Here is a 27,323-nt window from a genome sequence, read left to right as displayed (position 1 = left end):
AATTACACCGCCGCTAAAATGCATGAAAGTGAAGGTAAGCATTTCTTGCCAATGAAATTGAAATTTCTATTTTTTTAGGAACTCATATTTTGATACTGTTACGGAACCTGAAAAGAACAGTAGACTTATTGTACAGCAAAATCTTGCTTCTTTGATGATGAAGATAGGCTACTAAACTTGATTACCCAATCAACAACCTTAATCTTCTGACCACTGGCACTAAGTTAATCTCACCAAAGTTATAATATACAAACTTTGACTACTAATGTATAGATTGTTGTCAATTATAACGCTATCATAGAAATATGCTGCAAGTGTTGTGAATGTTTTTCTATGAAAACTCACTTGAAAAGAGTGCATTTACTATGATTTTCGTCTTCAGCACCCTTGAAAACGTAAAGAAAAAAATATTAAAATTAAACAACAAAATAAAAATAATTTAATGGCGTGGTTGCTATGTAGTACTGTTTTAGTACATACCGACATATTGCTTTTTAAAAGACCACATGGAACTGTGGACTTGTATTGCCGTCGCCCATGTCTGTCCGTTGTCCAGAATTTCTTGTGAACGCTTTAATGCCAAAAGTTATGATCCGATTGTTTTAAAATTGATATATATTGTTGACATTAGTGAACGCTCTAATGCCAAATGTTATGATCCGATTGTTTTGAAATTGATATATATTGTTGACATTAGTGAGATGAAGAAGCCTATTTAATTTCAATAATTTCCGTTTATTAGTCTAGATTTATGGCCCTCGTTTCACTTTGTTGGACCTTGTGAACGCTATAACTCTAATGCCAAAAGTTATCATCTGATCTTTGTGAAGTTTATATGCATTATTTAAATGAGTGAAATGAAGAAGCCTATTGAATTTCAACAATTTCCATTTATTACGTCTAGAGTTATTATGGCCCATGTTTCACTTTATTGAACCTTGTGAACACTCTAACGCCAAAAGTTATCATCCGATCTTTGTGAAATTTATATGCATTATTTGAATTAGTGAAACAAAGAATCCTATTGAATTTCGGCAATTTCCCTTAATTACTTTTAGAGGCATGGTCCTTGATTCACTTTGTTGCACCTTGTGAATGCTCTAACATCTAAAGTTATCTGCCAATCTGTATGAAATTTATATGTTTCATTAAAATTAGTAAAAAAAAGAATCCTATTGAATTTCAGCATTTTCTCTTTATTACTTCTAGAGTTATGGCCCTTGTTTCACTTTGTTGCACCTTGTGAACGCTCTGTATGAAATTTATATGCGTCATTTAAATTAGTTAAAAGAAGAATCCTATTGAATTTCAGCAATTTCCGTTTATTATGTCTAGAATTATAGCCCTTGTTTCACTTTTTTGAACTTTGTGAACACTCTAACGGCAAAAGTTATCTGATATGAATGAAATTTATATGCATCATTTAGATTAGTGAAACCAGCCTAACCTATTGAATTTCAGCAATTTACAATAATTACTTCTAGAGTTATGGCCCTTGTTTCACTTTGTTCAACCTTGTTAATGCTCAATTGATGAAAGTTATCATCCGACATGTATGAAATTTATATGCATCATTTAAATTTGTGAAACGGAGGTCTATTGAATTTCAGCAATTTCCGTCAATTATTTCTAGAGTTATGGCCCTTGTTTTACTTTGTGAACCTTGTGAATGTTCGAATGACAAAAGTTATCATCCAAGCTGTATGAAATTTATATGCATTATTTAAATTAGTAAAACGAAAAAGCCTGTCAAATTTCAAGATTTCCTGTAAACTACTTCCAGAGTTAAGGCCCTTGTTTCAGTTTGTAGAACCTTCAGGCCTCGAAATAAGATGGCACAGGGTGATCAATAAATCGATCCCCTGATTTTTGGTCCAGGTGATCGATTTTTTGATCACCTGAGGTATCAACCAGGTGACCAATCGATCACCTGAATCGATCACCTAAAACTAGAGATTGCATGATGTTGTTTGAATGTTGTTTCTTGAGTAACTTAAATTGCGTGACCATTTACTTAATTCATTTCAGGGAATATATCCACTGTTCAACATCAGTCACATTACTAGGACTTATATTAATCTTGGCGCCATTTTGTGAGATATATTCAGCTTCAAAATGGCGCCAAGATTATATAAGTCCTAGTAATGTGACTGATGTTGAACAATGGTGTCTCTCATGAATAAATTGAAAAAAAAAATCACTGTTGATTATCAAGTAATTGTTTTTCATGTTAACCATGTCACAACCGACTATCATGCCATTTCGTGAGATATATTCAGCTTTAAAATATTCTCTCATGAACAAATTGAAGAAAAAAATTCACTGTTGATTATCAAGTAATTGTTCTTCATGTTAATTGTCTCACAACCGATTGATTTTTTGGCTCTGTCAGTATCACTCCGTGTCTACAGATATGTCTGAATCTACTGCCATATCGATTTCAGTAACATGCGAGTCATCATCTGAGGACGGGACATTAGCATCCATGGTGTCATCATCAGAGATGTGAATGTCAGAGTCCATGCCATCATCATCCTGGTCACTTTCCTTGTCAGCACTTTCTGAACTGTCGCTCACATGCAGGAACTCCTCGTCCTCCAGGAGCTCATTCAGTGTAGTACTGAATGGCGTGGGTAGAAATGCAGTGCTGTGCTTGTCCCTGCTCTGGTCTGGCGCATGCACTGTCACATGCTTTTGTGACCTCTTCGTTGAACTGTTTCATCTTGGTTTCGAAAGGTAATGGCTGACAGCCTTGTCAACCAAATCATAGGTGTATCCAGAATCCAGGGCCTCCAATGATGGTATGTTGATTCGTAACATCAAAAGATCATCCAAGGTATCTTTCTTGATTGATGTTCTGCTGTCTGTTAAGGTACGTGCACACACACTGAATCCCCTCTCCACAGTCGATGATGACCATGCTAGAGACAGAGTTCAATAAGAAGCAGTATGTGTGGACATTTCTTTCCATGATGACAAAATATGGATTTCCACACCTGCAGTTTGGTTTGTTAGTATGGTTGCGGAATTTCTGACCAACAAGAGCCTTCAGCTGTTTGAATTCAACCATAGCTTTGGTAACACTATAGCCATGGAATTCAAGAGAAACACGGAAATGATCACTAAGCTTCCTGATTTTGTCCATGCCAAACTCCTTGTCATCATAGTCACAACTGGAATGGTCTGCAAGTTGGATTGAACTGTAGATCTCTTCTTTGGACAAAAAAGGAGCAAAAAACGTCGATCAATGGCATCAGTGATTGCTGGAAGCAATTTTTCTTTGATCCGTTTCACAGAAGCTTTTCCCTGTTTTACATTTTTGAGAGTGTATTCTTGTTTTGTAACTTTTGTTAGTTTTTCAACTCTTCTCTTCTGTTTGTCTGTGAGCTGGTTGTTTTCTCTGAATGACAGAGTTACTGGTAAGTTTGTTGCTGTTGCATCTATTGAGACCGAATCATCTTCATTCACCTTTGCTTCAAATGGTAAGTCAACATCTGATTCAGCAAGTTCATTCAGGTTTTGCTTGGCTTCTGCAATGGCATCTATGATGTCTGTCAGCAGTACAGAGATCCTCTGCATTAAGTACGCCAAGTGAGCTGTGATCTGCAGTACTTTGCGGTAGAAGTGCAAGGCAGACAGGTAAGTATATGCCAGGAATCTGTTTAGGAATCCTTTCAGTTTGGCTGCTGTGTCAGCCTTGCATGCCCCAGGTGTTTCAATCATATTTTCGCAATACAGAGGGGCAGATAGTTCACAACCATGGATTTGCAGGCGCGATACTTGTGATTCTGGAAGCGTGTACCATGGGCCTTGACGAAACTCACACAGGTTACTCCAAGAGCAAGAGCAACTTGAATGAAAATTCTCTTCGCCTTTCCGCTATTCCGAAAATGGTAATACATTTGCATCATGATATCATCAATATCCCGGAAAGCTGCATCGGCCATGAAGGCGTCCTTGATCGCCAATTCCAGGCGATGGTTTGAGCAATGGATAATTAACAGCCAGTTGCGATCATAGTCTGCCTTCAACTGTGTGCAGGCACCGTTATACACCCCCATGTTCACGCTCGCGCCATCGGTACAGACGCTGACCATTAACTTTGCGTATCTGTCTTCAGGCATCTTACACACATCTACAAACGTTTTATCGTAAGCACTCTTAACAGACTGAGCATCTTCCCCTCCGATTTCACACATGTCCTGACATTTAAAGAGCAGTTCAGTTGGACATCCATTCACAACTATTTTGCCATAAACAAGTTCTTTTTCTGAACCAGTTTTGCGTGCCTGTGAGCCATCCATGAAGCCCGAGAAGAAATTTGCTCTCTGCATCATCATCAAAATATCATTGCGTAAAACAGTCGCAAGGAAAGAGACAAACTCTCGACAACACTTATCACTGTCTTTCCCAGCTAAAAAAGGCACCCCATTTCTTCTCTGAAGATCAATCAGTGCTGGAAATTCAAAAAAAGGCTTCTCTTCTCTTGCAATGAACAGTGCTGTGTTGAAGAGGTTTTTGTATCCGCTACGAGTTGTTGAGTTGATCAGTAAATCAATTCTCGGCTGGGTGGGTAACCCTCCACTATCAAGAGGTTTGGAGGATCCACTAGCTCCTGAAATATTAATTAATTTAAAAACAATTATTGTCAGAAACACTTCAAACTTGTTTAAGAAAATATAGAACAGAATGTTTTATACATTGGTTCAATGAGTTGGCTCACTTTTTTGCGTAATATTCAAATTCCCTTGATTCGCCGAACTGTAAGCTAGTCTAATATACCATTTTATAATGAGAAGCATGTGCATGAGTACATGTTCACGAGATTTTTCTGTGGGCCCGTTTCTATTCCGTTTCCTTTTATTCAGGCTTTCAATGATGGTTTAACCGCGCCAAAGCCAAATAACATAGCGGTGTACATAGATATTCAGATCTACTGAATATGTTATATTTGTATACCTGCACTGCAGATGATTATTATGTGTAACGTAATTCCTATCTGCAATGGTTTGGTCAAAATATTAATTGAAACTTCGAAATCATCTTGAGCTCTTTTGTATATTTCTCTGCCAATGTTTCAACAGAATCTACGGAAACTTAAAAAGAAATCTGCAGAAAGGGCCTCGCTTCTCCTAACCATGGAGGTATAAAATATAAAAAATATAACCATCAACCAGAGAGAGAGGGGGGGGGGGCGGGAGAGAGAGCAAGTCGCATTGCATATACATAGTATATTTTAACATTAACATCGCTGAACTTTTACATCGCTGAACTTTTACTTCTCAAAACTTTTACCTCTCTGAGGGTGCTCCTGTCCTAGTCTTGAATTCGAAACTGTGACTGACAAGGTGACAAGTTATGCAAAATTGGTCATTTGGATGCACCAATGAGTTTCACTGCTCCAAGAAAAGTATATTCTGACCAAAACGTCGAGGATAGGAACTACAAGAACACAAATTAGCATACCGCAGAAAGTTAAACCTAACAACGACGCGGTACGAACGGGTACCTACCTGAAGATGTTGACGGGCTGGGGGAGCTGATGCCATCCGGTGTGCCGTACTTTCGTTTTGCCCAGTCGTGTTCTCCACCAGACCTGGTGTACCTGAACAAATTTCCTTTGTGCACGCACTCCACGCCATCTGCGAGGTGCATGATACTGTTCACAACCACTCCTTTCATATCTCGTCTCCTTGCTTCGTTCAGCACGTCAGACAAATGATCTGCACAAGTTTTACTCCGCAATTTTGTTATGTTTCCGTTGTCGTCCTTTCTCAAAATCTCAAATTCGTCCTTGAATTCCCATTTTTTGAATGTTCTTATATTGACTGTCTCTTTTTTCTTCACTTGCATGGCCATTTTGGCAACTCGACCAAAATCTTGTCAAATCCACACAACCACGTGTTGAGAAAATTGTGACAGCCGGGGCATCTTGTATAACAACAGGGACTCCCAGATTAATTTGCATAGCTGTCAGCGAAAGAGTCAGTCTATTGGTCCAGTCCCACGTCACCGCTGAATATGCAATTTACGAAATCACAAAGTCCAATCGTATGCTATGAGATGTCACTTCGTGAAAGATCGTAAACAGACGAAGTCGCCGATTTCCTTATTTGGACACGAGCTTGTCAATTTGACTATTGTGTTCAATGTCACAAACTATGGAATTCCCCAGAAACCACCAACTCTGCGCATGACGCTTTGAAGAATTGGAATACACAGATTCAGACATCAGGACGTCTTTTATTTGGTTATAGAAACCATCAAACTAGTCAACACTATTCTCCGTGAGTTGGCCACAGTTTTGCTGAGCCAACTAAAACGTGGATTTAAATTGGTGTTCCCCATAAACTTTTTATCGATTACCCGACATAACCGGGGAGATCAAATTATCGTTCTCCTGAAATCTCGTCCAGGCGATCGATCTACTATATCGAGGCCTGACCTTGTGAACCTTCAAACGACAAAAAATATAATCTGATCTGTATAAAATTGTCTTGTAAATGCCCCAATCACCTACAAAAGAATGAATATGTGTCGACCGCTCGGACGATTTAGCTGCTGTGGGCGTATGTTTCGTTGTCTGGCAACCTATCTTTCTAAAACCTTGTATCATGGCTGCGACCTTCGTCAAGACTGCCAGATTTCATTGCATTCAATTCATCTGCAACTAACTGAGAGCCCTCACGAGACCGGCCTGTTGCATTCCTGAACATTAAACTGTCACCCATGCCCAATGTATTAAACATGCATTATGCAAGAGCTAAATCTGCCTATTGTAGGTCTTTCTTTAGGCCTGAAATGTTATATAAACTATTAATTAGACATTAATTAATGTATCCAGAACATAATCAACTCTCGATGTCAGCGCTATCCTGCGATAATTGTTGGTAATCGAGACTATGATTTTTGTCGTACCGACTTTAGTAATGATGACCGAGGCTATGTGGAACTTTCGAGCGCTTATTTCTGGGTTCATAGTGGATCAATTTGACTGAAATTTTCAGCAAATTGCCTTTTCACATTATCTAGTTTTTATACGCCCACATTTTCATGTGGACGTATATCGTCGTTGCCCCTGTCCGTCCGTCTGTCCGTCCACAATTGTTTATGAACAGTCTACAGGTCACAATTTTTATCCGATTTCAATGAAACTTGAAATATAGGTGTATCACCCTAAGATCTGGGTTCCTTTCGATATTGGCATGTATCGGACTGTATCTTCATGGATTATGGCCCCTGATTGTACGAAAAATCACGTTTTTAGCTTGTGAACACTGTAGAGGTCACAATTTTTATCCGATTTGGTTTAAACTTGAAATGTATGCTTATAACCCAAAGATCTCCGTTACCTTTCGATATTCGCACATATCGGAACGTAACTTCCTGAATTTTTATCCAATTTAAAAAAATGTATTTTTATATCACCGTTAAACCCTAAGGACGGCTGAGTTCGAATTTCGTAAAAATCGTCCCAAAACTGACAGAAAAAATGGCCGCCGTTTGTTCTCAAATAGCGTAAAAAGTATGGTATATCAAGGTTGTGGACCCTATAGAGGTCACAATTTTTATCAGATTTTGTTGAAACTTGAAATGTAAGTTTATAACCCAAAGATCTTGGTTCCTTACGATATTCGCGCATATCGGACCGTAACTTCCTGAATTATGGCCCCTAATTGTATGAAAAATCGCGCTTTTAGGTCATGATTTTTATCCGATTTAAAAAAACGTATTATTATATCACCATTAAACACTAAGAACGGCCGAGTTCGAATTTCGTGAAAATCGGCCCAAAACTGACAGACAAAATGGCCGCCCTTCGTTCTCAAATAGCGTAAAAATATGGTATATCAAGGTTGTGGACCCTATAGAGGTCACAATTTTTATCCGATTTTGTTGAAACTTGAAATGTTAGTTTATAACCCAAAGATCTCGGTTCCTTTCGATATTTGCGCACATCGGACCGCAACTTCCTGAATTATGGCCCCTTATTGAACGAAATATTATAATTTTAACTTGTGGACCCTATAGAGTTCATAATTTTTATCCAATTTAACCGTGTGAACGCTCTAACCCCAAAAGTTATCATCCTATCTTTTCACTTTGTTGAACCTTGTGAACGCTCTAATGCCAAAAGTTAACATCCGATCTTTGTGATATTTATATGCAATATTTAAATTAGGGAAACGAAGATGCCTATTGAATTTCACCAATTTCCGTTTAATACTTCTAGAGTTATGGCCCTTGTTTCACTTTGTTTAACCTTGTGAACGCTCTAACCCCAAAAGTTATCATCCTATCTTTTCACTTTGTTGTACCTTGTGAATGATTTAACGACAAAAGTTATTATCCGATCTGTATGAAATTTATAGGTATCGTTTAAATTAGTAAATCGAACAAGCCTATTGAGTTTCAGCAAATTTCCATTAATTACATCTAGAATTATGGCCCTTGTTTCACATTGTTGAAAATCTTGTGAACGCTCAGGGGCGGATCCAGAGGGTTATGAGAAAGGTTTCTCGGCCGTGTGCTTTATCCTTTATCGTCAGATTTGGGACAGGATGGGTACTCAAAGCACGAGATAATCTGTTTAAAAAGCTCAATGTGTATGTATATACGCCAAAATGATGATAGAGACCATGCGGGAGGGGGGTGGGGAGATACATTGTCTCAGGAACATGACACCCCCCACCCCTCCTGCAAAAATTCCTGGATCCGCCCCTGACGCTTGAACGACAAAAGTTATCACCCAATCTGTATGAAATTCATATGCATCATTTAAATTAGTGAAATGAAGAAGCCTATTGAATGTCAGCAATTTCTGTCAATTCGTGTCTTCTAGAATTATGGCCCTTGTTTTACTTTGTTGAACCTTGTGAACGTTCCAACGACAAAAGTTATCATCAGATCTGTATGAAATTGATATGTATTATTTGAATTAGTAAAATGAAAAAGTCTGTCGAATTTGAACAATTTCTGTAGATTACTTCCAGAGTTACAGCCCTTGTTTTAGTTTTTAGAACCTTGTGAACCCTCAAACGACGAAAATTATAATGTCATCTGTATGAAATTGTCTATTAAATGCCCCCTAATTACCTACAAAAGAACAAATATATACGACAACACTTGTCGACCGCTCGGATGATTTAGCTGCTGTGGGCGTATGTTTAATTGCCTGGCAACCTATCTTTATATCAAGAAGAACCAACTTTCAATGAATTGGACATTTCCATCAATTTAAAATATTGATGACCAACAAAAATGTAGAACTATTAACATGCTTATATTTATGTAACTATATTTTTATGTTTCTATAACCATGGTTGTAGTAATTAGACTTTACATATTTTTATACGTCGCCCATGTCCGTCTGTCTTGACATCTGTCCATCCACAATTTGTGGAAACCCTACAGATCAGGATTTTTATTCAATTTTGACGAAACTTGAAGTGGGTGTATCTCCCAAAGATCTCGTCTCCTTTCGAAGTTAGCATGTATCGGACCTTAACTTCATGGATTATGGCCCCAGATTGTACAAAAAATCACGTTTTTAGCTTGTGGACACTCTAGAGGTCACAATTTTCATCCAATTTTAATGAAACTTGAAATGTACATTTGTAACACAAAGATCTTGGTTCCTTCCGATATTTGAGCAAATGAAACTTGAAATGTATGTTTGTAACACAAAGATCTTGGTTCCTTCCGATATTATGGCTCCTGATTGTATGAAAAATCATGTTTTATTAGCTTGTGGAACCTATAGAGGTCACAATTTTTATCCGATTTAATAAAAAAACAATTAAATATATCACTGTTACACCCTAATGATGGTTGAGGTTGAATTACGTGAAAATGGGACTGAAACTGCCAGACAAAATGGCTGCTACTTGTGCCCAAATAGTGTAAAAGTATGTAATACCAAGGTCGTTGACCTTCTAGAGGGCACAATTTTTATCCGATCTTGATGAAACTTAAAATATATGTTTATATCCAAAAGATCTCAGTTCCTGGATTATGGCCCTGATGTACAAAAAAAACCCTTTTTTTTTAGCTTGTTCTTTATCCAACTCTTGCAAAATGTGGACGTATCTTGCCTGGCAACTGCTGGTTGTCTTCTGCAGTTATTTTTGTCTGTGTTCTATTGTGAGCGTTACATTTAAAGTTCCAATTTCATATTTTTAAGTTATATTTTTAAAATTTATTAAAATAAAGCCTTAAAATAGATGGTATCGATAAACAGTCCTACCTTGTTAAAGAATAATCCTATTAATCCTATAATTCACTATTGCCAGTTGAGAAATTGGCAAAAATATCATTTTCAACTTCAAATTCAAACGTTTGAAGATAGCTATTCCATGGGGGGGAATAGGAAAACAAAGGAGGTAATTGTGTTATTATTTCCTGTGTCAATGATTTTTAAGTGTGGGAAATAATGCCTATGATTGTATAATAGTGAGTTGATAACCTATTGAGCAAAAGACATAGAAATAATTATGTTTGACTTTCTTAGAAAATATGAAATTCTCGCTTTAACAATAACCACATTATGTAGTTGTAAGTTAGGGTGACCCACCATAAATAAATATCTCCAAATATCTCGACAATTACGCCACAATATTTATATATATGCCAAGCCTCAAATCAGTTTCACACAATTATAGTCACTAAATAAACGATCATGTTGTACTTAATAAGCTATGACCATTAATCATCTATAAATAATAGACTGAAAACTGGTTCCAAGTTGCGTCCATAACATCCAGACACTTTTGAGTAAAAGATAGGTTACGTGCCCTTGTTTTGAAATTAGTCTCGCTTAACCAGTCTATCGACCATTCTACGTCTGATTGACAGGTCGGGATAATCAAGACTACTTTTTTACGAAACATAACAGAAAGCTAGAACAAGAAATTGAATTTAGAAATAAGCACTTTAGACAACTCAACAATTGTTTTAAGAAACTTGTAAAAGTAAAATGAAACTACTGCTAGTATCATGTTCCTGCTAAAGAAAGTGATTCAGAGATAGTATTTGTACTAAACCAAAAGATGCCGCTCTTAACGGTACAGTTAATGATAAAAGCAATTTAAAAAATAAAACAAACGTAATTACTAAAGCTGCTGTAATAACCAAGAAGCTAAATTTTACTGCTATTCAAAATCGTCAACAATAGATTTTTTACGGCTGTAATAGTTGATATATTTGTAGAGAATTGCACGTGCCATGGCTATTTATCGACTCAAAGCGAGTGCGGGGTAGTCAGAAATCAGTTCGAGACACGCAACTGAAGCGTGCACATTTAGCCGTGTCGAGACCAACTTTCTGTAAAGTGCACGGGTCATCCTATGTAAGTGTTAATAATTGGGGGGATAAAGTGGCCGAATTTTTAACATGCGCGTGTTGGATCATAAGGTCTGTCATTGAGTCAAGGTGCGTAGTTTTCATTTCTGCTTGTACGTGACAAGGAGTAGGGTTACCTGTCCATTCTCGTTTGTGTTCTCTGGGTCCTCCGGTTTCCTCCCACTGCTAAAGAGTCCTATGTGCAAGCGAATTGTTGAAATAAAAGTGCACTATATGTTTGTGTTGAGTGGACCTTAAACCCCATTTTTCTCTCTCTCTCGTGTTAATATTTATAACTTGGCTATAATTTCTCCAATAATTCATGTATGCACACAATCTTTCAAGCTTTTTATGAAATGAAATTTCTACTTCAATATATGACATGATTGGCTTCTGGGAAAGATACTTTTATTATATTTGCAAATATCTGTTTATATTCCTAGTTGAAGTGAAATAATAAGAATATCACTATCAGTTATTTATGCAATTTCTGCAAATTGTATACTATAAGTCAGTTTATATCTGTTGATCTAATAAATACTAGACTTATTCATCAATATGTAGGATAATATCTTGTACAAACCAAATTCTACAATATTATGTCTCATTTATGACTAAGGTCAAGTAGTAAATAAGCTGATAAGTATCTATTAGCAATCATTATATTAAACTGTACTCTACAACTAACAGTAGTGTTACCTGCTATATAGAGATATATTATAAAAGATTTATAAATAACAAATGACATGTAAATAGGTAGCAGGAAGTAATACATATATATATATACATATATACATGTATGTCAAGTTATTGGCTACTTCTAGTGAGAAAAATTTGGCAAGTATTTTCATTTACCATGACTTTCTTTTTCTTTTGATTTATATGACTACAATGGCTACAATTTGGACTATTTTCAAATCTCTGACCAAATATTGATATATTAGAGCCTTGGGTTGACTTTCTGTTTGCATAGGATATTAATATTTCTGTTGGCTTAAGATCTGTTGTTGGCATGGTGAATTTCTTGCCAATTAATTTAATTTTGAGTTAAAAGTCATTTTTTTATTGTGTTGTGTATGTGAACTTTGTAATCTCAAGAGATTTTTTCTCGAGATATATATTAAAAGGAAACTAATATAATAGACTGTATTTTTAGTGTGGTTAGACCAAGAGGATACATTATAGGAATAAATGCATATTCTGATTCATTATTCTTTTTATCTTATCTCCCCAAAAAGCTGAATTATCTTAAAAATGATGATAATAACTTCAAGGAGGTAAGATTTTGATAAAATATTTGAAACATGTTTTGTCATAAGGATGTGCCATGTTGTGCACAACAGAGTTAATCATCCTTGCTTCAAAAAGTTCTGGAAATATATTGTTGTTGCATTATTCCAATCTGTCGATTCTATAGGTCTGTTATCAATTGCTTTCGTAATTGCTCTATAGTTTTTTTTTTATTTTAGTGTGAAATTCATTGTGGCTCTTTTATTTACGGTTTCACACTGCATAGCTTGTGTGAAACACTATTGTTTTTGTTAAAGGGCACATAAGATGGACAATGAAACTTTTCAGTACGTGTAGCCAATGGTTACTATATGCACTTTACGGCAAGTTAACATCAATCTGATTAAAATTAATTCAGCTATCTTCACTCAGAGTCGTAAATATAGACCTCCTGTAAAAATGACTTTGCCAATTATCGACAACACTCTTAATCCCCTCAGATGCCAGTGACGTCACAGTGACCGAATGCATATTCGGAATGTTTATTCCTTAATTACCTATATACAGCCGGTGTGTGTATTTATTAACGCGTGACTGATTCCTTAATCCCGTAGTTAAATAAAACAACTGACTATGCAATGATTAGTTTTGTAATTTATTTTAATTTAAGATCCAATTTAGAATTTGTTTTATAATGTCCTGCCCTTTCTTCTCACGACATTGGCCAAGAAAGTTCATCCAGATTTTCCAGCGTGGTTCTCCCTTGTCAGTGATGCAGGATGGAGGGGCTGACAAGGAAAGCTGTCTAGTCGTTCAGATGGGACGAAAAACCGAGGTCCCGTGTACACATTGGCGTGCACGTAAAAGATCCCGTGGCAGTTGGAATTCGATATAAGAGTAGGCCGTAGTGCCGCTGTCCGGGCAAAATTTCCCTCATAGCACACTGTATGGCGTATGCCCGTCTTCATTAGCCCAGGTTAGGAGCAGAACAGTAGGACGTTAAACTCCATTTCATTTCATTTCATTTCTGATTTCCCCAAGTAAAACAGTACAAGAGTAAAAAGATTCAAAATGTATCATAAAAGTCAAACATGATTGAAATGGGATTTGTAAATGACGACCCATTATCACAGTAGCCAACTGTATCTTGTTTTCCTGTAGCCATCGTACGGCGCCTTTCTTTCTGCATGTGGATTTGAATTCATCACTCTGAAATAGACCGTAAAAATGAAATATGAAAAAGTAACTCAATATATGTTAGAATTAACAGTACAAATAAATTTTGTTGTCCATCTAAATCGAATAACAGATTGTGAAGGGACATCTAACTATCCTTGTGTATTAATAATAAAGTGGCAAGTGTAGTGTCGTTAATATCTGTCATTAATCAATCCGACTAAAGTTGCACAGACATGGGGTCAAAAATTAATTTACATCTCGATGTGGGATTAAGAATGCTGATTAGGTAATTATCTTTTTTACACCGGCCAGATCAAAGACATTTAGGTGGAAGGTGTACGTAATGCCCCACAAACGAAAATAGTTATGGGGAACTTTTCAACAAACGTACATCGTTTAACTTCTTTATAACAAAGGTATTTTACAATTACATTGACAGTTTAATCACTCACCAAATGGTATCAGGAACTCACATATGATAACATGTATTTGATATTCATGTCCATGAATCCCATGCAATTTTCACCTCAAAATTTAACCTCAGTTACTACGCCCGTAGTATACATGGAGCCGTACATGGTAATAAGATTCCCGGCGTTTGTTGGCTGAGAAATGAGGGCGATATATTGTTATGCATAGTCATCCGAAAATTCCATATTCGCTGTGAACTTCAAATGGAGTTACGATAAAGTTGTTCTTTGTGTATAGAAATGGTTATTATTATTATATACATATGTATAGCTAATAATGAATATATCGACAAATGACTGGCATCATTTATATTGCTGTAATTACAGAGAATAGTTTGGATATCAAGTATTACAGGATTATACAAATTACCGGTAAATGCGCTAATTGCTTGGATTAAATATATTTTCAAAACATTTTACGAATTCGAAATCACCAAAAAACTTATAATGCATAGTCGTAACTTTGTGGTTCTTTGACCGATTTTACTAATTCTTTTTTCTTTGAGTACCTTGAAAAAAAATCGTTTTCATCTCTAATTTCAGATTTTCGAATTTCGAAAATTTGTCGCTGTCATTTCGTCCTGGAAGTTGAGACCAACTTGATAACTTCTTTAATATTTGCCCGATTTTCATGAAATTTGTAATGTAAGTAGATATTGATGCGACTTGAAAAATGTCATTAGAAATTTTTTAACTTATCTCCCCTTGGAGAAATTAAGGATCAAAATATTTAAAAAAATCGACAAAATATAGGTCAGAATGACTTGAAACTTTTTTTTCTGTGCTAGCTAAGAAATTACTGATTAGTACACAAAATATGGAGTTTGTCAAACGAACTGGAAGTGCCACCATCTTGAAACGTGAAAAATCCCTAAGGCTTTTGCGATATTTTACTTACAGACACGGGAGATATATTTTCTGAATCCTTGAAGGAATACCTAAAAAAACGTCCAGAGCAGGATTTTGATTTAGGTCAACTGATGGGTCACCATTTTGAATTGAATGTGAAAAATAGTGAAAAATTTACATTAACGGGCTTGTAAATAAACACAATAGGCCGTAGTATGTTCAACGGCAACGCATCTCCTATTTCTGAAATTAATACATTGCAAGATCGCCTGGCTCATAGTCAAATCTTTGGTTTTTGAATATTTAAAAAATTCGAATTTCACCTTTGACGTTTTTCGTGCAGCACGAAAAAGCTGTTTACGAGTGAAAAATTCCAATTGTAACATGGATGGGAAATCTTCCTTTGTTCTTTTCATTGAATAAGCAGATCTTTTTCTCTCTATTAGATTGGGTGGAGCTTAACCGTGCAATCGACTAGCCATGTTGAATGTTATTGCACACTTTTGCTGGTTTACACTAGTTTTAGTAGAAATCATATAGAGAAGTGGGGTGGGTTTTCTGTTTTCCTGAATTATGGACCTTGATTGTACGAAAAATCTCTTCTTTTTTTGAGCTTGTTCTCTGTCAATCTCTTGCAAAATGTGGGCGTATCTTGCATGGCAACCGCTTGTTTTTAGTTCTTTGCCTCCATTTTCATTTCATTTCTCATCCGTCCCGTTTTTAAATGGCTTGATACACTTTTCTGGAACGGGACGATTTACCCAATACTACCCAATACCACGTCAATATCACCACATACTACCCAATATTACAACATAGTGATGCAAAATAGATATATCTTTTAATTTTTTTTAAAAATAGAGAGTTATATCGTGGGAAATGTACTTTAAATGCGATACCGATGTCTGGCTGTACCATTTGCCTCCCTATACCACCCCAAACAAGCCTATAATAACCTAATACTACCAAATACTCATCAAATACTACCCAATATGTTCAAATAACAACCTAATATTGTCAAATAACAGCACATTAGTATAATTACTGCAACGAATATTCAACATTTTGCAGAAAATTGAAATGTTGACCCAGTTATCTCCTTTTACAACCGGTAAATTGATTTTAGATCGCTAGAAGTTAATGGAATAATATTGAACTATTATGTTAGTGCCGAAATTACCTAGTTAGTGTCGATTGTTTGTATTTATTTTAGAATTAATGCTTTAACAAAACAATTCATTTTTTCATGTCAACTATTAAGTTATTGCGTATTTACTTACTGCACGATGTTTTATTTTAAAATTAATGAAATTGCACATGTTTCTTTCCAGTGTGTAATTCTCGAGGCGACATTTCTCAGTTCATCAAAACTATCATTTGCGGCCTGTTACAGCTCTGTCGGTTTCGTTGATAATATAAATAAACCAGAACTTGATTACCCAATCAACAATCTTAACCCGATTGATTAATTGTTAAGTCAGGTGCAATGTATATACGGTAGACCATTACACATTTGTAATAAACATATGCAATTTCGTTAATTTTAAAATGAAACATCGTCCATTAGGTATATATGCAATAACTTCATCGTTGACATGAAAAAATAAATATAAACATATGCATATGTGGGAGGAAACTGGAGACTGTGTCTATTCATTTAGGTGGTAATGACATCACCGCGACATCGTTACCTGTGGATATATACCGTAGAATACTTAGAATTTGTTCAATAGTGACGATATTCGAAGAATCGGTGAAATTTTGACGAGGGATTTTTTCAAGGGCGACTGGTTTGGAACCGGAATCATTTAAAAGAATACGCGTTAATAAGTCATTAAAAGACAGATATAAAGATAAATTTGTGTGCTTTCCTGACATATTATACTCAAATGATTTTTTACAGGAACGCGTGCACTTGTAGACAGCGTGTTATAATACTAAAATCACCAAGATGAAGAAAAAATTATAATAGAAGATTTTTGAGTGGCCGTTAAATGAACATTTTTAAACCAACCTCTAAAATATTATTTTATTTGGATGTTTTATAAACTAATTTTATTTTAATGCATTTTTAAATCTTTGTTAACTTCTTTTAAAACTCTTTTTTGTCTTGGAAACAAACTGCAAAGCCCAACAAGATGATTAATCTGAGTAGCAATCTAATATCTATTTGTCGATTATAAAAGGAGATAACTGCGTAAATATTTTAATTTTCTGTAAATTATCGAATATTCGTTGCAATTATTATACTGATGTGCTGCTAATTGACGATATTAGGTTTGTATTTTATAATATTGGGTAGTATTTAGTAGTATTTAATAAGTATTTGGTAGTATTGGGTTATTATTTGCTTGGGTTGGGTGATATAGGGAGTCAAATGGAACAGCCAGACATCAGTAATCACATTCGAAGTGCATTTCCCACGATATATCTTACTGTTTTTGAAAAAAAAACAGTAATATGCTCATTAGGCACCATTATGTTGTAGTATTGGGTAGTATGTGGTGATATTGGAGTGGTATTCGGGTAGTATTGGGTAAATCGTCCCACCGGTTTTTATACGCCCACATTTTCATGTGGACGTATTATGCTGTCGCCCCTGTCCGTCCGTCCACAATTGTTTGTGGACTCTCTACAGGTCACAATTCTTATCCGATTTCAACGAAACTTGAAATATAGGTTTATCCCCAAAAGATCTCGGCTGCTTTGGATATTGGCATGTAGCGGATCGAAACTTCATGGATTATGGCCCCTGTTTGCACGAAAAGTCACGTTTTTAGCTTGTGGACCCTATAGAGGTCAGAATTTTTATCCGATTTTGTTGAAACTTGAAATGTAAGTTTATAACCCAAAGATCTCAGTTCCTTTTTATATTTGCGCATATCGGACCGTAACTTCCTGAATTATGGCCCCTGATTGTACGAAAAATCATGTTTTTAGCTTGTGGACCCTATAGAAGTCATAATTTTTATCCGATTTAAAAAAACCGTTCTATTATATCACCGTTACACCCTAAGGATGACTGAGTTCGAATTTCGTGAAAATCGGCCCAAAATTGACAGACAAAATGGCCGCCATTCGTTCCCAAATAGCGTAAGAATATGGTATATCAAGGTTGTGGAACCTATAGGGGTCACAATTTTTATCCGATTTTGTTGAAACTTGATTTTGAATTTTGTGAAAATCGGCCCAAAATTGACAGACAAAATGGCCGCCGTTCGTTCCCAAATAGCGTAAGAATATGGTATATCAAGGTTGTGGACCCTATAGGGGTCACAATTTTTATCCGATTTTGTTGAAACTTGAAATGTAAGCTTATAACCCAAAGATCTCGGTTACTTTCGATATTTGTGCATATCGGACCGTAACTTCCTGAATTATGGCCCCTGATTGTACAAGAAATCACGTTTTTAGCTTGTGGACCCTATAGAAGTCATAATTTTTATCCGATTTAAAAAAACGTTCTATTATACCACCGTTACACCCTAAGTACGACTGATTTCGAATTTCGTGAAAATCGGCCCAAAATTGACAGACAAAATGGCCGCCATTCGTTCCCAAATAGCGTAAGAATATGGTATATCAAGGTTGTGGAACCTATAGGGGTCACAATTTTTATCCGATTTTGTTGAAACTTTAAATGTAAGTTTATAACCCAAAGATCTCGGTTCCTTTCGATATTCGTGTATATCGGACCGTAACTTCCTGAATTATGGCTCCTGATTGTACGAAAAATCGCGGGTTTAGCTTGTGGACCCTATAGAAGTCATAATTTTTTACCCGATTTAAAAAAACGTATTATTATATCACCGTTACACCCTAGGGACGAATCAATTTGAATTGCATGAAAATCGGCCCAAAATTGACAGACAAAATGGCCGCCGTTCGTTCTCAAATAGCGTAAGAAAATGGTATATCAAGGTTGTGGACCCTATAGAGGTCACAATTTTTATCAGATTTTGTTGAAACTTGAAATATAAGTTTATAACCCAAAGATCTCGGTTCCTTTCAATATTTGCCCATATCGGACTGTAACTTCCTGAATTATGGCCCCTGATTGTACGAAAAATTATGTTTTTAGCTTGTGGACCCATTAGAGGTCATAATTTTTATCCGATTTAAAAAAACGTATTATTATATTACTGTTCCACCCTAAGGACAGTTGAGTTTGAATTTTGTGAAAATCGCCCCAAAATTGACAGACAAAATGGCCGCCGTTCGTTCTCAAATAGCGTAAAAATATGGTATATTAAGGTTGTGGACCCTATAGAGGTCACAATTTTTATCCGATTTTGTTGAAACTTGAAATGTAAGTTTATAACACAAAGATCTCAGTTCCTTTCGATATATGCGCATATCGAATTGTAATTTCCTTAATTATGGCCCTTGATTGTAGGAAAAATCACTTTCTTGTTAGTTTGTTCTCTATCCATCTCTCAAAAATGTGGGCGTATCCTGCCTGGCAGCCGCTGGTTATGGGAAACAATCACTGGTTTATCATTGTGCTTGAAAACGATAAGAGGATACTTGTCGAAACGTCGTGCTTTTAGAATAAACCAGTGATTGTTTCCCATAAAAACTGTGTTCTGTTAATGTGTTTCCCAATGGCTAAATGCCACTTAAAGATTACAGTAATACAAGTTTCAGTTATTTTCCTTTAGTTTCAGATTAATTTTTTGGCCCGGGTGCAATGTTTCTCACTATATTTAGACTTGTAACTTCGCAAGTTTTTGACCGATTTTAATAATTATTAGGGTTTCACACTGGGTTATAAAATGTAAGTTTATAACCCAAAGTTCTTGGTTACTTTCGATATTCGCACATATCAAACCGTAACTTCCTGAATTATGGCCCCTGATTGTACGGAAAATTGCGTTTTTAGCTTGTGGACCCTATAGTGGTCATAATTTTTATCCGATTTAAAAAAAATTTTTTAGTATATCACTGTTAAGGATGGTAGAGTTCGAATTTCGTAAAAAGCGCACCAAAACTGACAGACAAAATGGCTGCCCCTCGTTCAAAATACCGTAAAAATATGGTATATCAAGGTTGTGGACCCTCTAGAGGTCACAATTTTCTTCTGATTTTGATGAAACTTGAAATGTAAGTTTATAACCCAACAATCTTGGTTTCTTCCGATATTCGCACATAGCAAATTTTTGTGACAGATTCAGATTTTGGCTAATCAATTCAAAATTTGAATAGCATTTGCTCAGATTTGAGGAGCAGTAAACCGTACATCACAAAAATTTGCAATTCTGATAAATAAACAATCTTTAGTCTTGTTTTATTATTCATTTACATGTAACACTTAAAGATACATTATGTGAGATTTAGATAAAGAACTAGCCATTCTTGCTATAATAGTTCGAAAGTAGATGATGTAAAATGAATAATTTTTGAAAATTTCATTCAAGTTACTCTATTGCAAGCGAAGATATTAGCCTTTGAAGGTTTGACAGACGTGTGCAATAATTTCAACCACCGTACTGGTTGATCGAAGCTAAGTCTCGGTCCTCCATATTTGATTAAATCAAAGTATCGCTGAACCATTCTAATCTATTTAATATCGGAGAAATCTGATGCCATCGAGAGTTGATTAAGGCCTGGATCAGTTAATTAATGTCTAATTAATACTTTAGAAAACATTTCAGGCCTAAAGAAAAACCTGCAATAGGCAGATTTAGCTCTTTCATAATGCATGTTTAAATAAACAATTAACATTAACATTAAAGATACATTATGGGAGATAAGATAACGAGATGGCAGTTCTCGCTATAATAGTTAAAAACTAGATAGTGTAAAGGTAATTTGCTGAAAATTTCAGTCAAATTGATCCACTATGAGCCGAGAAAGAGGCGGGTGAAATTTTGGCATAGTCTCGGTCATCATTATTAAAATCATTATTATAAACAGCTTAGTCTCGATTATCCACTTTTATTGATTTAATTATCAATGGCCGTTAGCGGCATATAGGAATCTAATCCAGCCAACATCGAAGGCTAGCCTTGACATCAAGAGTTTATTATGGTCTGGATAAGTTAATTAATGTTTAATTGATAATTTAGACAACATTTCAGGCCTAAAGAAAGACTTGTAATAAGCAGATTTTGCTCTTGCATAATGTATGTTTAACAATTAAATAACATGTCTTTGTTTATTTTATATTACTTGAATGAATGAATGTTGTTTTATGGCATTTTCATATCGGCACAATACTCTGGCCAATTTGCGCCAAGTATATTTCGTGGAGCTGGGCACTACTTCACTCTTTTCTGACTTGCATATAGAGACAAGTAGTGGGCGGACATGTTTTGACGTAGTGTTACTAAAAATAGACAGGCATCCCTAATGATGGCGTTCAGCGTTAAAATCAGTAAGCTATGAGATTTGTTAAGCATTTCTTTAATGTCTAAGATTGCTCTAGCCAAATTAAATGTTGATCGCACGACCTCTTATTGTTATCTTAAACCCAAATAAAGCGACAGCTTAAAATCAGCTCTTATTATAATCAGATACAATCTTAGGCCTACCGGCTATGTAAATCGCTCATCTTTACTTTGATTTATTGCCGTATTTCTCAATTTCCAAAATATTAATTATTATACCGTTAAATTCCATTATTGAGAAAATATTGCATAGTTTCGGCTCTAATCCACAAGCTAAACATACACTACCGCTGCATTTATTGCATACTTCAGCGTCCGATCATGTTTTTGTTTACATTGGGAATGTGCGCAGAAAGAGATGCGCACTGCCGGGAGGAATTCCTCCTGGCAAGATGGCTACCCACTACCTGTATTGAAGTCAGAATAGAGCAGTGACGTAGGAACCGGCCTGACGTCATTTAGAGAAGGTTATCTAGTCTACGGTATTGTTTTCTCCAATTTACCGATTTATTAATGAAATTAGTTGTGATACTTTTATCCAAATGAAGTATTTTCATCCAAAATATAATGTTTTCCCGAGATCACCGATCTCATTTTGTTGTTATTCAAACCGGCCTGTACATTATACATGTACACGTTTTCACGGCAGCATTACTATATTACAACTCCTTCAATATAAACATTTCGTTAAAATCTGAACAACGCATGTGAAATTGGATGTTCGGCAACAGAATTGAATACCTGGCGTAATTGGACACCTTGACAAATTTTAATCACAACTCGGGAAATTGAACGGTCCAACTAATTATTGAACAGTCGTGAAAATTAAGCGGGATGCTTATAATTACACACGTGTCGACAAACTAAACACTAGTTAATTAACACTTGGTAATCAAAATTGCACGTTGAGAGTTAAGTTGTATACAAGGACAAATTGAATGCTATTAGGCCAAATTCAATGATATTTATGAATAATTCTACATAGATTAGATAATAACGCTATTTACCCGAGATTCCACGGTACCAGTCGTATAGTGTTTCACTTTATTGAACCTTGTGAACGCGCTAACGCCAAAAGTTATCATCCAATCTTTCTGAAATTTATATGCATTATTTAGATTACTGAAACGAAGAAACCTATTGAATTTTCGGCAATTTCCGTTTATTAAGTCTAGAGTTATGGCCCTTGTTTCACTTTATTGATCCTTGTGAACGCTCCAACGTCAAAAGTTATCATCCGATCTTTCTGAAATTTAATCCATTATTTAGGTTACTGAAACAAAGAAGCCTATTGAATTTCAGCAATTTCCGTTTATTACGTCTAGAGTTATGGCCCTTGTTTCAGTCTATTGATCCTTGTGAACGCTCTAACGTCAAAAGTTATCATTTGATCTTTCTGAAAATTATATGCATTATTTAAGTTACTGAAACAAAGAAGCCTATTGAATTTAAGCAATTTCCGTTTATTACGTCTAGAGTTAAGGCCCCCAATTACCTACAAAGGAATAAATATGCGACAACCCTTGACGACCGCTCGGACGATTTAGCTGCTGGGGACGTATGTTTTGTTGCCTGGCAACCTATCTTTACTTCTAGAGTTATGGCCCTTGTTTCACTTTGTTTAACCTTGTGAACGCTCTAACCCCAAAAGTTATCATCCTATCTTTCTGAAATTTATATGCATTATTTAAATTAGTGAAACGAAGAAGCCTATTTAATTTCAATAATTTCCGTTTATAACGTCTAGAGTTATGGCCCTTGTTTCACTTTGTTGAACCTTGTGAACACTCTAATGCCAAAAGTTAACATCCGATCTTTGTGAAATTTATATGAAATATTTAAATTAGGGAAACGAAGAGGCCTATTGAATTTCAGCAATTTCCGTTTATTACTTCTAGAGTTATGGTCCTTGTTTCACTTTGTTTAACCTTGTGAACGCTCTAACCCCAAAAGTTATCATCCTATCTTTCTGAAATTTATATGCATTATTTAAATTAGTGAAACGAAGAAGCCTATTTAATTTCAATAATTTCCGTTTATAACGTCTAGAGTTATGGCCCTTGTTTCACTTTGTTGAACCTTGTGAACACTCTAATGCCAAAAGTTAACATCCGATCTTTGTGAAATTTATATGAAATATTTAAATTAAGGAAACAAAGAGGCCTTTTAAATTTCAGCGATTTCCGTTTATTACTTCTAGAGTTATGGCCCTTGTTTCACTTTGTTTAACCTTCTGAACGCTCTAACCCCAAAAGTTATCATCCTATCTTTCTGAAATTTATATGCATTATTTAAATTAGTGAAATGATGAAGCCTATTGAATTTCAGCAATTTCCGTTTATGATGTCTAGAGTTATGGCCCTTGTTTCACTTTGTTGAACCTTGTGAACGCTCTAATGCTAAAAGTTAACATCCGATCTTTGTGAAATTTATATGCAATATTTGAATTAGGGAAACGAAGAAGCCTATTGAATTTCAGCAATTTCTGTTTATTACGTCTAGAGTTATGGCCCTTGTTTCACTTTATTGAACTTTGTGAATGCTCTAACATCAAAAGTTATTTGCTGATCTGTATGAAATTTACGTGCGTCATTTAAATTAGTAAAGAGAAGAGTTCTATTGAATTTCAGCAATTTCCGTTTATTACTTATTGCCCTTGTTTGACTTTGTTCAACCTTCTTAATGCTCGATTGATGAAAGTTATCATCCGATATGTATGAAATTTATATGCATCATTTAAATTTGTGAAACGAAAAAGCCTGTCAAATTTCAACAATTTCTGTAGATTAATTCCAGAGTTGAGACCCTTGTTTCAATTTGTAGAACCTTGTGAACCCTCAAACAGCAAAAACTATAATCTGATCTGTATTGAACTGTCTTGTAAAGGCCCCCAATTACCTACAAAGGAATAAATACGCGACAACCCTTGTCGACCGCTCGGACGATTTAGCCGCTGTGGACATATGTTTCGTTGTCTGGCATCCTATCTTTAGATTGTGGACCCTAAAGGGTCATAATTTTTATCCGATTCAAAAAAACCGTTTTAATATATCACAGTTACACGCTAAGGATGGCTGAGTTCGAATTTCGTGAAAATCGGCCCAAAACTGACTGAGAAAATGTCCGCCCATCGTTCTCAAATAGCGTAAAAAATATGGTATATCAATGTTGTGGACCCTATAGAGGTCACAATTTTTATCCAATTTTGATGAAACTTGAAATGTAAGTTTATAACCCAAAGATCTCGGTTCCTTTCGATATTCGTGCATATCGAATTGTAACTTTATACACAGTGTTTAAGGCCATGAGACGAAAAAGCCTATTGATTTTCAGCGATTTCCGATAATTACTGCCAGAGTTATGGCCCTTGATCACTTCAAAATATCTTGTGGACGCTCTAGAGGCTAAAGTTAATATCCGCTTGACTTTAAATTTATGCACAGTGTTTAAGGTCATGAGACGAAGAAGTCTTTATTTTCAGCGATTTTCGATAATTACTGCTAGAGTTATGGCCCTTGATCACTTCAAAATATCTTATAAATGCTCTAGAGGATTAAAGTTAATATCCGATTGACTTTAAATTTATACACCGTGTTTGAGGTCATGAGACAAAGAATCATATTGATTTTCAACAATTTACGATAATTAAATTACTGCCAAAGTTATGGCCCTTGATCACTTTGAAAAAACTTGTGACACTTTAGAGGCCAAAGTTATCTTCCGATTGACTTTAGATTGATACACAGAGTTTAAGGTCTTGAGACGAACAAGTATATTGATTTTCAATGAATTTTTATGATTTGACTAGCTAAATCCATGATGTTAAAAGTTTCGTATACTAAACGTTAGCATGGGTCAGAACTTTATAAAAACCAAACAAATTCTAATGGTTTTCTGATAATTACTTAATGAGTTGTTACTCTTAATCAGATTTTAATGTATTATAAATGTTTCATTACCGTAAAAAGTAAAAATATGCGACAACTCGTGTTGACTGCCCGGACGTCTGCAAATTGAATTTCTCATAATCTAACCATAGGATATTTCTGAAACTTTGACCTATCCCCTAAAATTGGGTGGTGGGTATTGTTTAAATATATTTTCAAGACATTTTACGAATTCGAAATCACTGAATTTTACGAACGAAAAAACTAACAATGCATAGTCGTAACTTTGTTGGTTTTTTACCTATTTTACTAATTCCAGTCATTGTTTTTTGTATTTTAGAGGAGAGCCGAAAAAAGCTCCCCTTAATGAACAAATTGAAAAAATCGCTCCCATAAAAAAGCTCTCCCAGTTTCGATAAGAGGAGTGATTTAGAAATTAAGGAGAATGATCTGATATTAAGGAGAGTGATTAGTTGTTTGTTTGGGAAATGGTTCTGAAGATCAATAACTGTGTGTAAGAGTCATTCTTTGTTACATATAAATGATAATAAACATCGTCTGCTAAATAGCACTCATGTAGTCGTACAGTCAAGTCAAACTTCTACTGTCGTCTATAACTACAGTACATACGGTATTCCAATAGAAATACTTGTCGACATTTCTAAATATATATAGCTTGTATAAATTTTGTTTAAAAACATAACCCCTATTCAAAATATAATCATAAACGCTTGAAAATTCCATTAAAATATAATCTATTTCTTCCGAAATTATTCTCATTGGAAATTTTCACGTGCCATCTCTCGTAATTACTCACGTCTCGTGAGAGTTTTACTTTTCATTTCAGTTAAATTAACCAATGGTGCACAGTCGCCATCTATTTTTAGCAACATATTCATCGGAATTTTATTACCTTGTGCGATCACATTATACTAATCAAATACACCAAATAAATGTTCACAATGACAGCATGGTGGCGCTCGGAATGTGAGTCTTTCACACTCTTTTGAAAAAAAACCCCAAATATATACATGTCCATTGATTTACAAATATGGAGAGCGATTTTCAATTTTAAGGCGAGGGAGAAAAACCTCCCCTCAGTCGACATTCGGGTGCGCGACAGGCGCTCGAGAGCGATCGCGCACCTCAAAAAACAATGACTAATTCTTTTTTCTTTCAGTACCTTGATGAAAGTGATTTTCACCTGCAATTTCAGATTTTCAAATTTCAAAAATTCCTCTCTGTGATTTCGTTCCGGAAGTTGAGATCAATTTGACAATTTCTTTAATAGTTGCACTATTTTCATGAAATTTCGAATGTAAGTAGATCTTACTGATGCGACTTGAAAGATGTCATTAGAAACTTTCTAACTTATCTCCCCTTGGAGAAATTAAGGATCATATTTTTCAAAAAAATCTACAAAATATATGTCAGATTTCCTTGAAATTTTTTCTCTGTTTTAGCTGAGGAATTACTGAAGCGCTCACAAAATATGAAGACTATCGATAGAACCGGAAGTGCAACCATCTTTAAACGTGAAAAATCCCTAAGGCTTTTGCGATATTTTACTTACAGACATAGGAGTTACTTTTTCTGAATCCTTGAAGGAATGCCTAAAAAGAGTAGAATTTTGATCTAGGTCAACTGATGGTCACCATTTTGAATTGAATATGAAAAACAGTGAAAAATCCACTTTAACGAGTGTGAAAAGAAACACAATAGGCGGCAGTTTGTTGAATTTGTTTCCTATTTCTGAAATTAATACATTCCAGGATAGCTGGGATCAAGGTCGAATTTGGGGTATTTGAAAATGTCATGCTTAACATTTTTATTATCACTGGAAGTAATGTCATTTTGGCAAAAACTGTATTTTTAGCCCCCAAAACCAATATTTTATTGTAATGATTTAAATTTATTATGATATTTGATTCCTATTGACAAATAGTATGAATCAATGCGATCATATTATTAATATCAAA

The 27,323-nt window shown here is 35.4% G+C and overlaps 1 protein-coding gene across 2 annotated transcripts in view; it reads left to right on the top strand.

The window, feature by feature from the left end:
- Positions 1-27,323, top strand: part of LOC126811158 (uncharacterized) — a 67,672-nt gene that overhangs the window by 7,870 nt on the left and 32,479 nt on the right. Inside the window, exon 1 of one of the 2 annotated variants that reach the window (XM_056098462.1) lies at positions 12,523-12,617. The exons of the other annotated variant lie outside the window; for it this stretch is intronic. Coding sequence (XP_055954437.1) covers positions 12,595-12,617 — 23 coding nt within the window. The 5' untranslated portion in view covers positions 12,523-12,594. Of the gene's footprint in view, positions 1-12,522; positions 12,618-27,323 lie in introns of those variants that run through there. 2 annotated transcript variants of the gene reach the window in all.

This window comes from Patella vulgata, chromosome 2 (genome assembly GCF_932274485.2).
Source record: "Patella vulgata chromosome 2, xgPatVulg1.2, whole genome shotgun sequence".
In the NCBI taxonomy this organism is placed as follows: Eukaryota; Metazoa; Mollusca; class Gastropoda; family Patellidae; genus Patella; species Patella vulgata.
The sequence above is the reverse complement of the archived record's forward strand: the minus strand, read 5'-3'. Positions and strand labels throughout refer to the sequence as shown.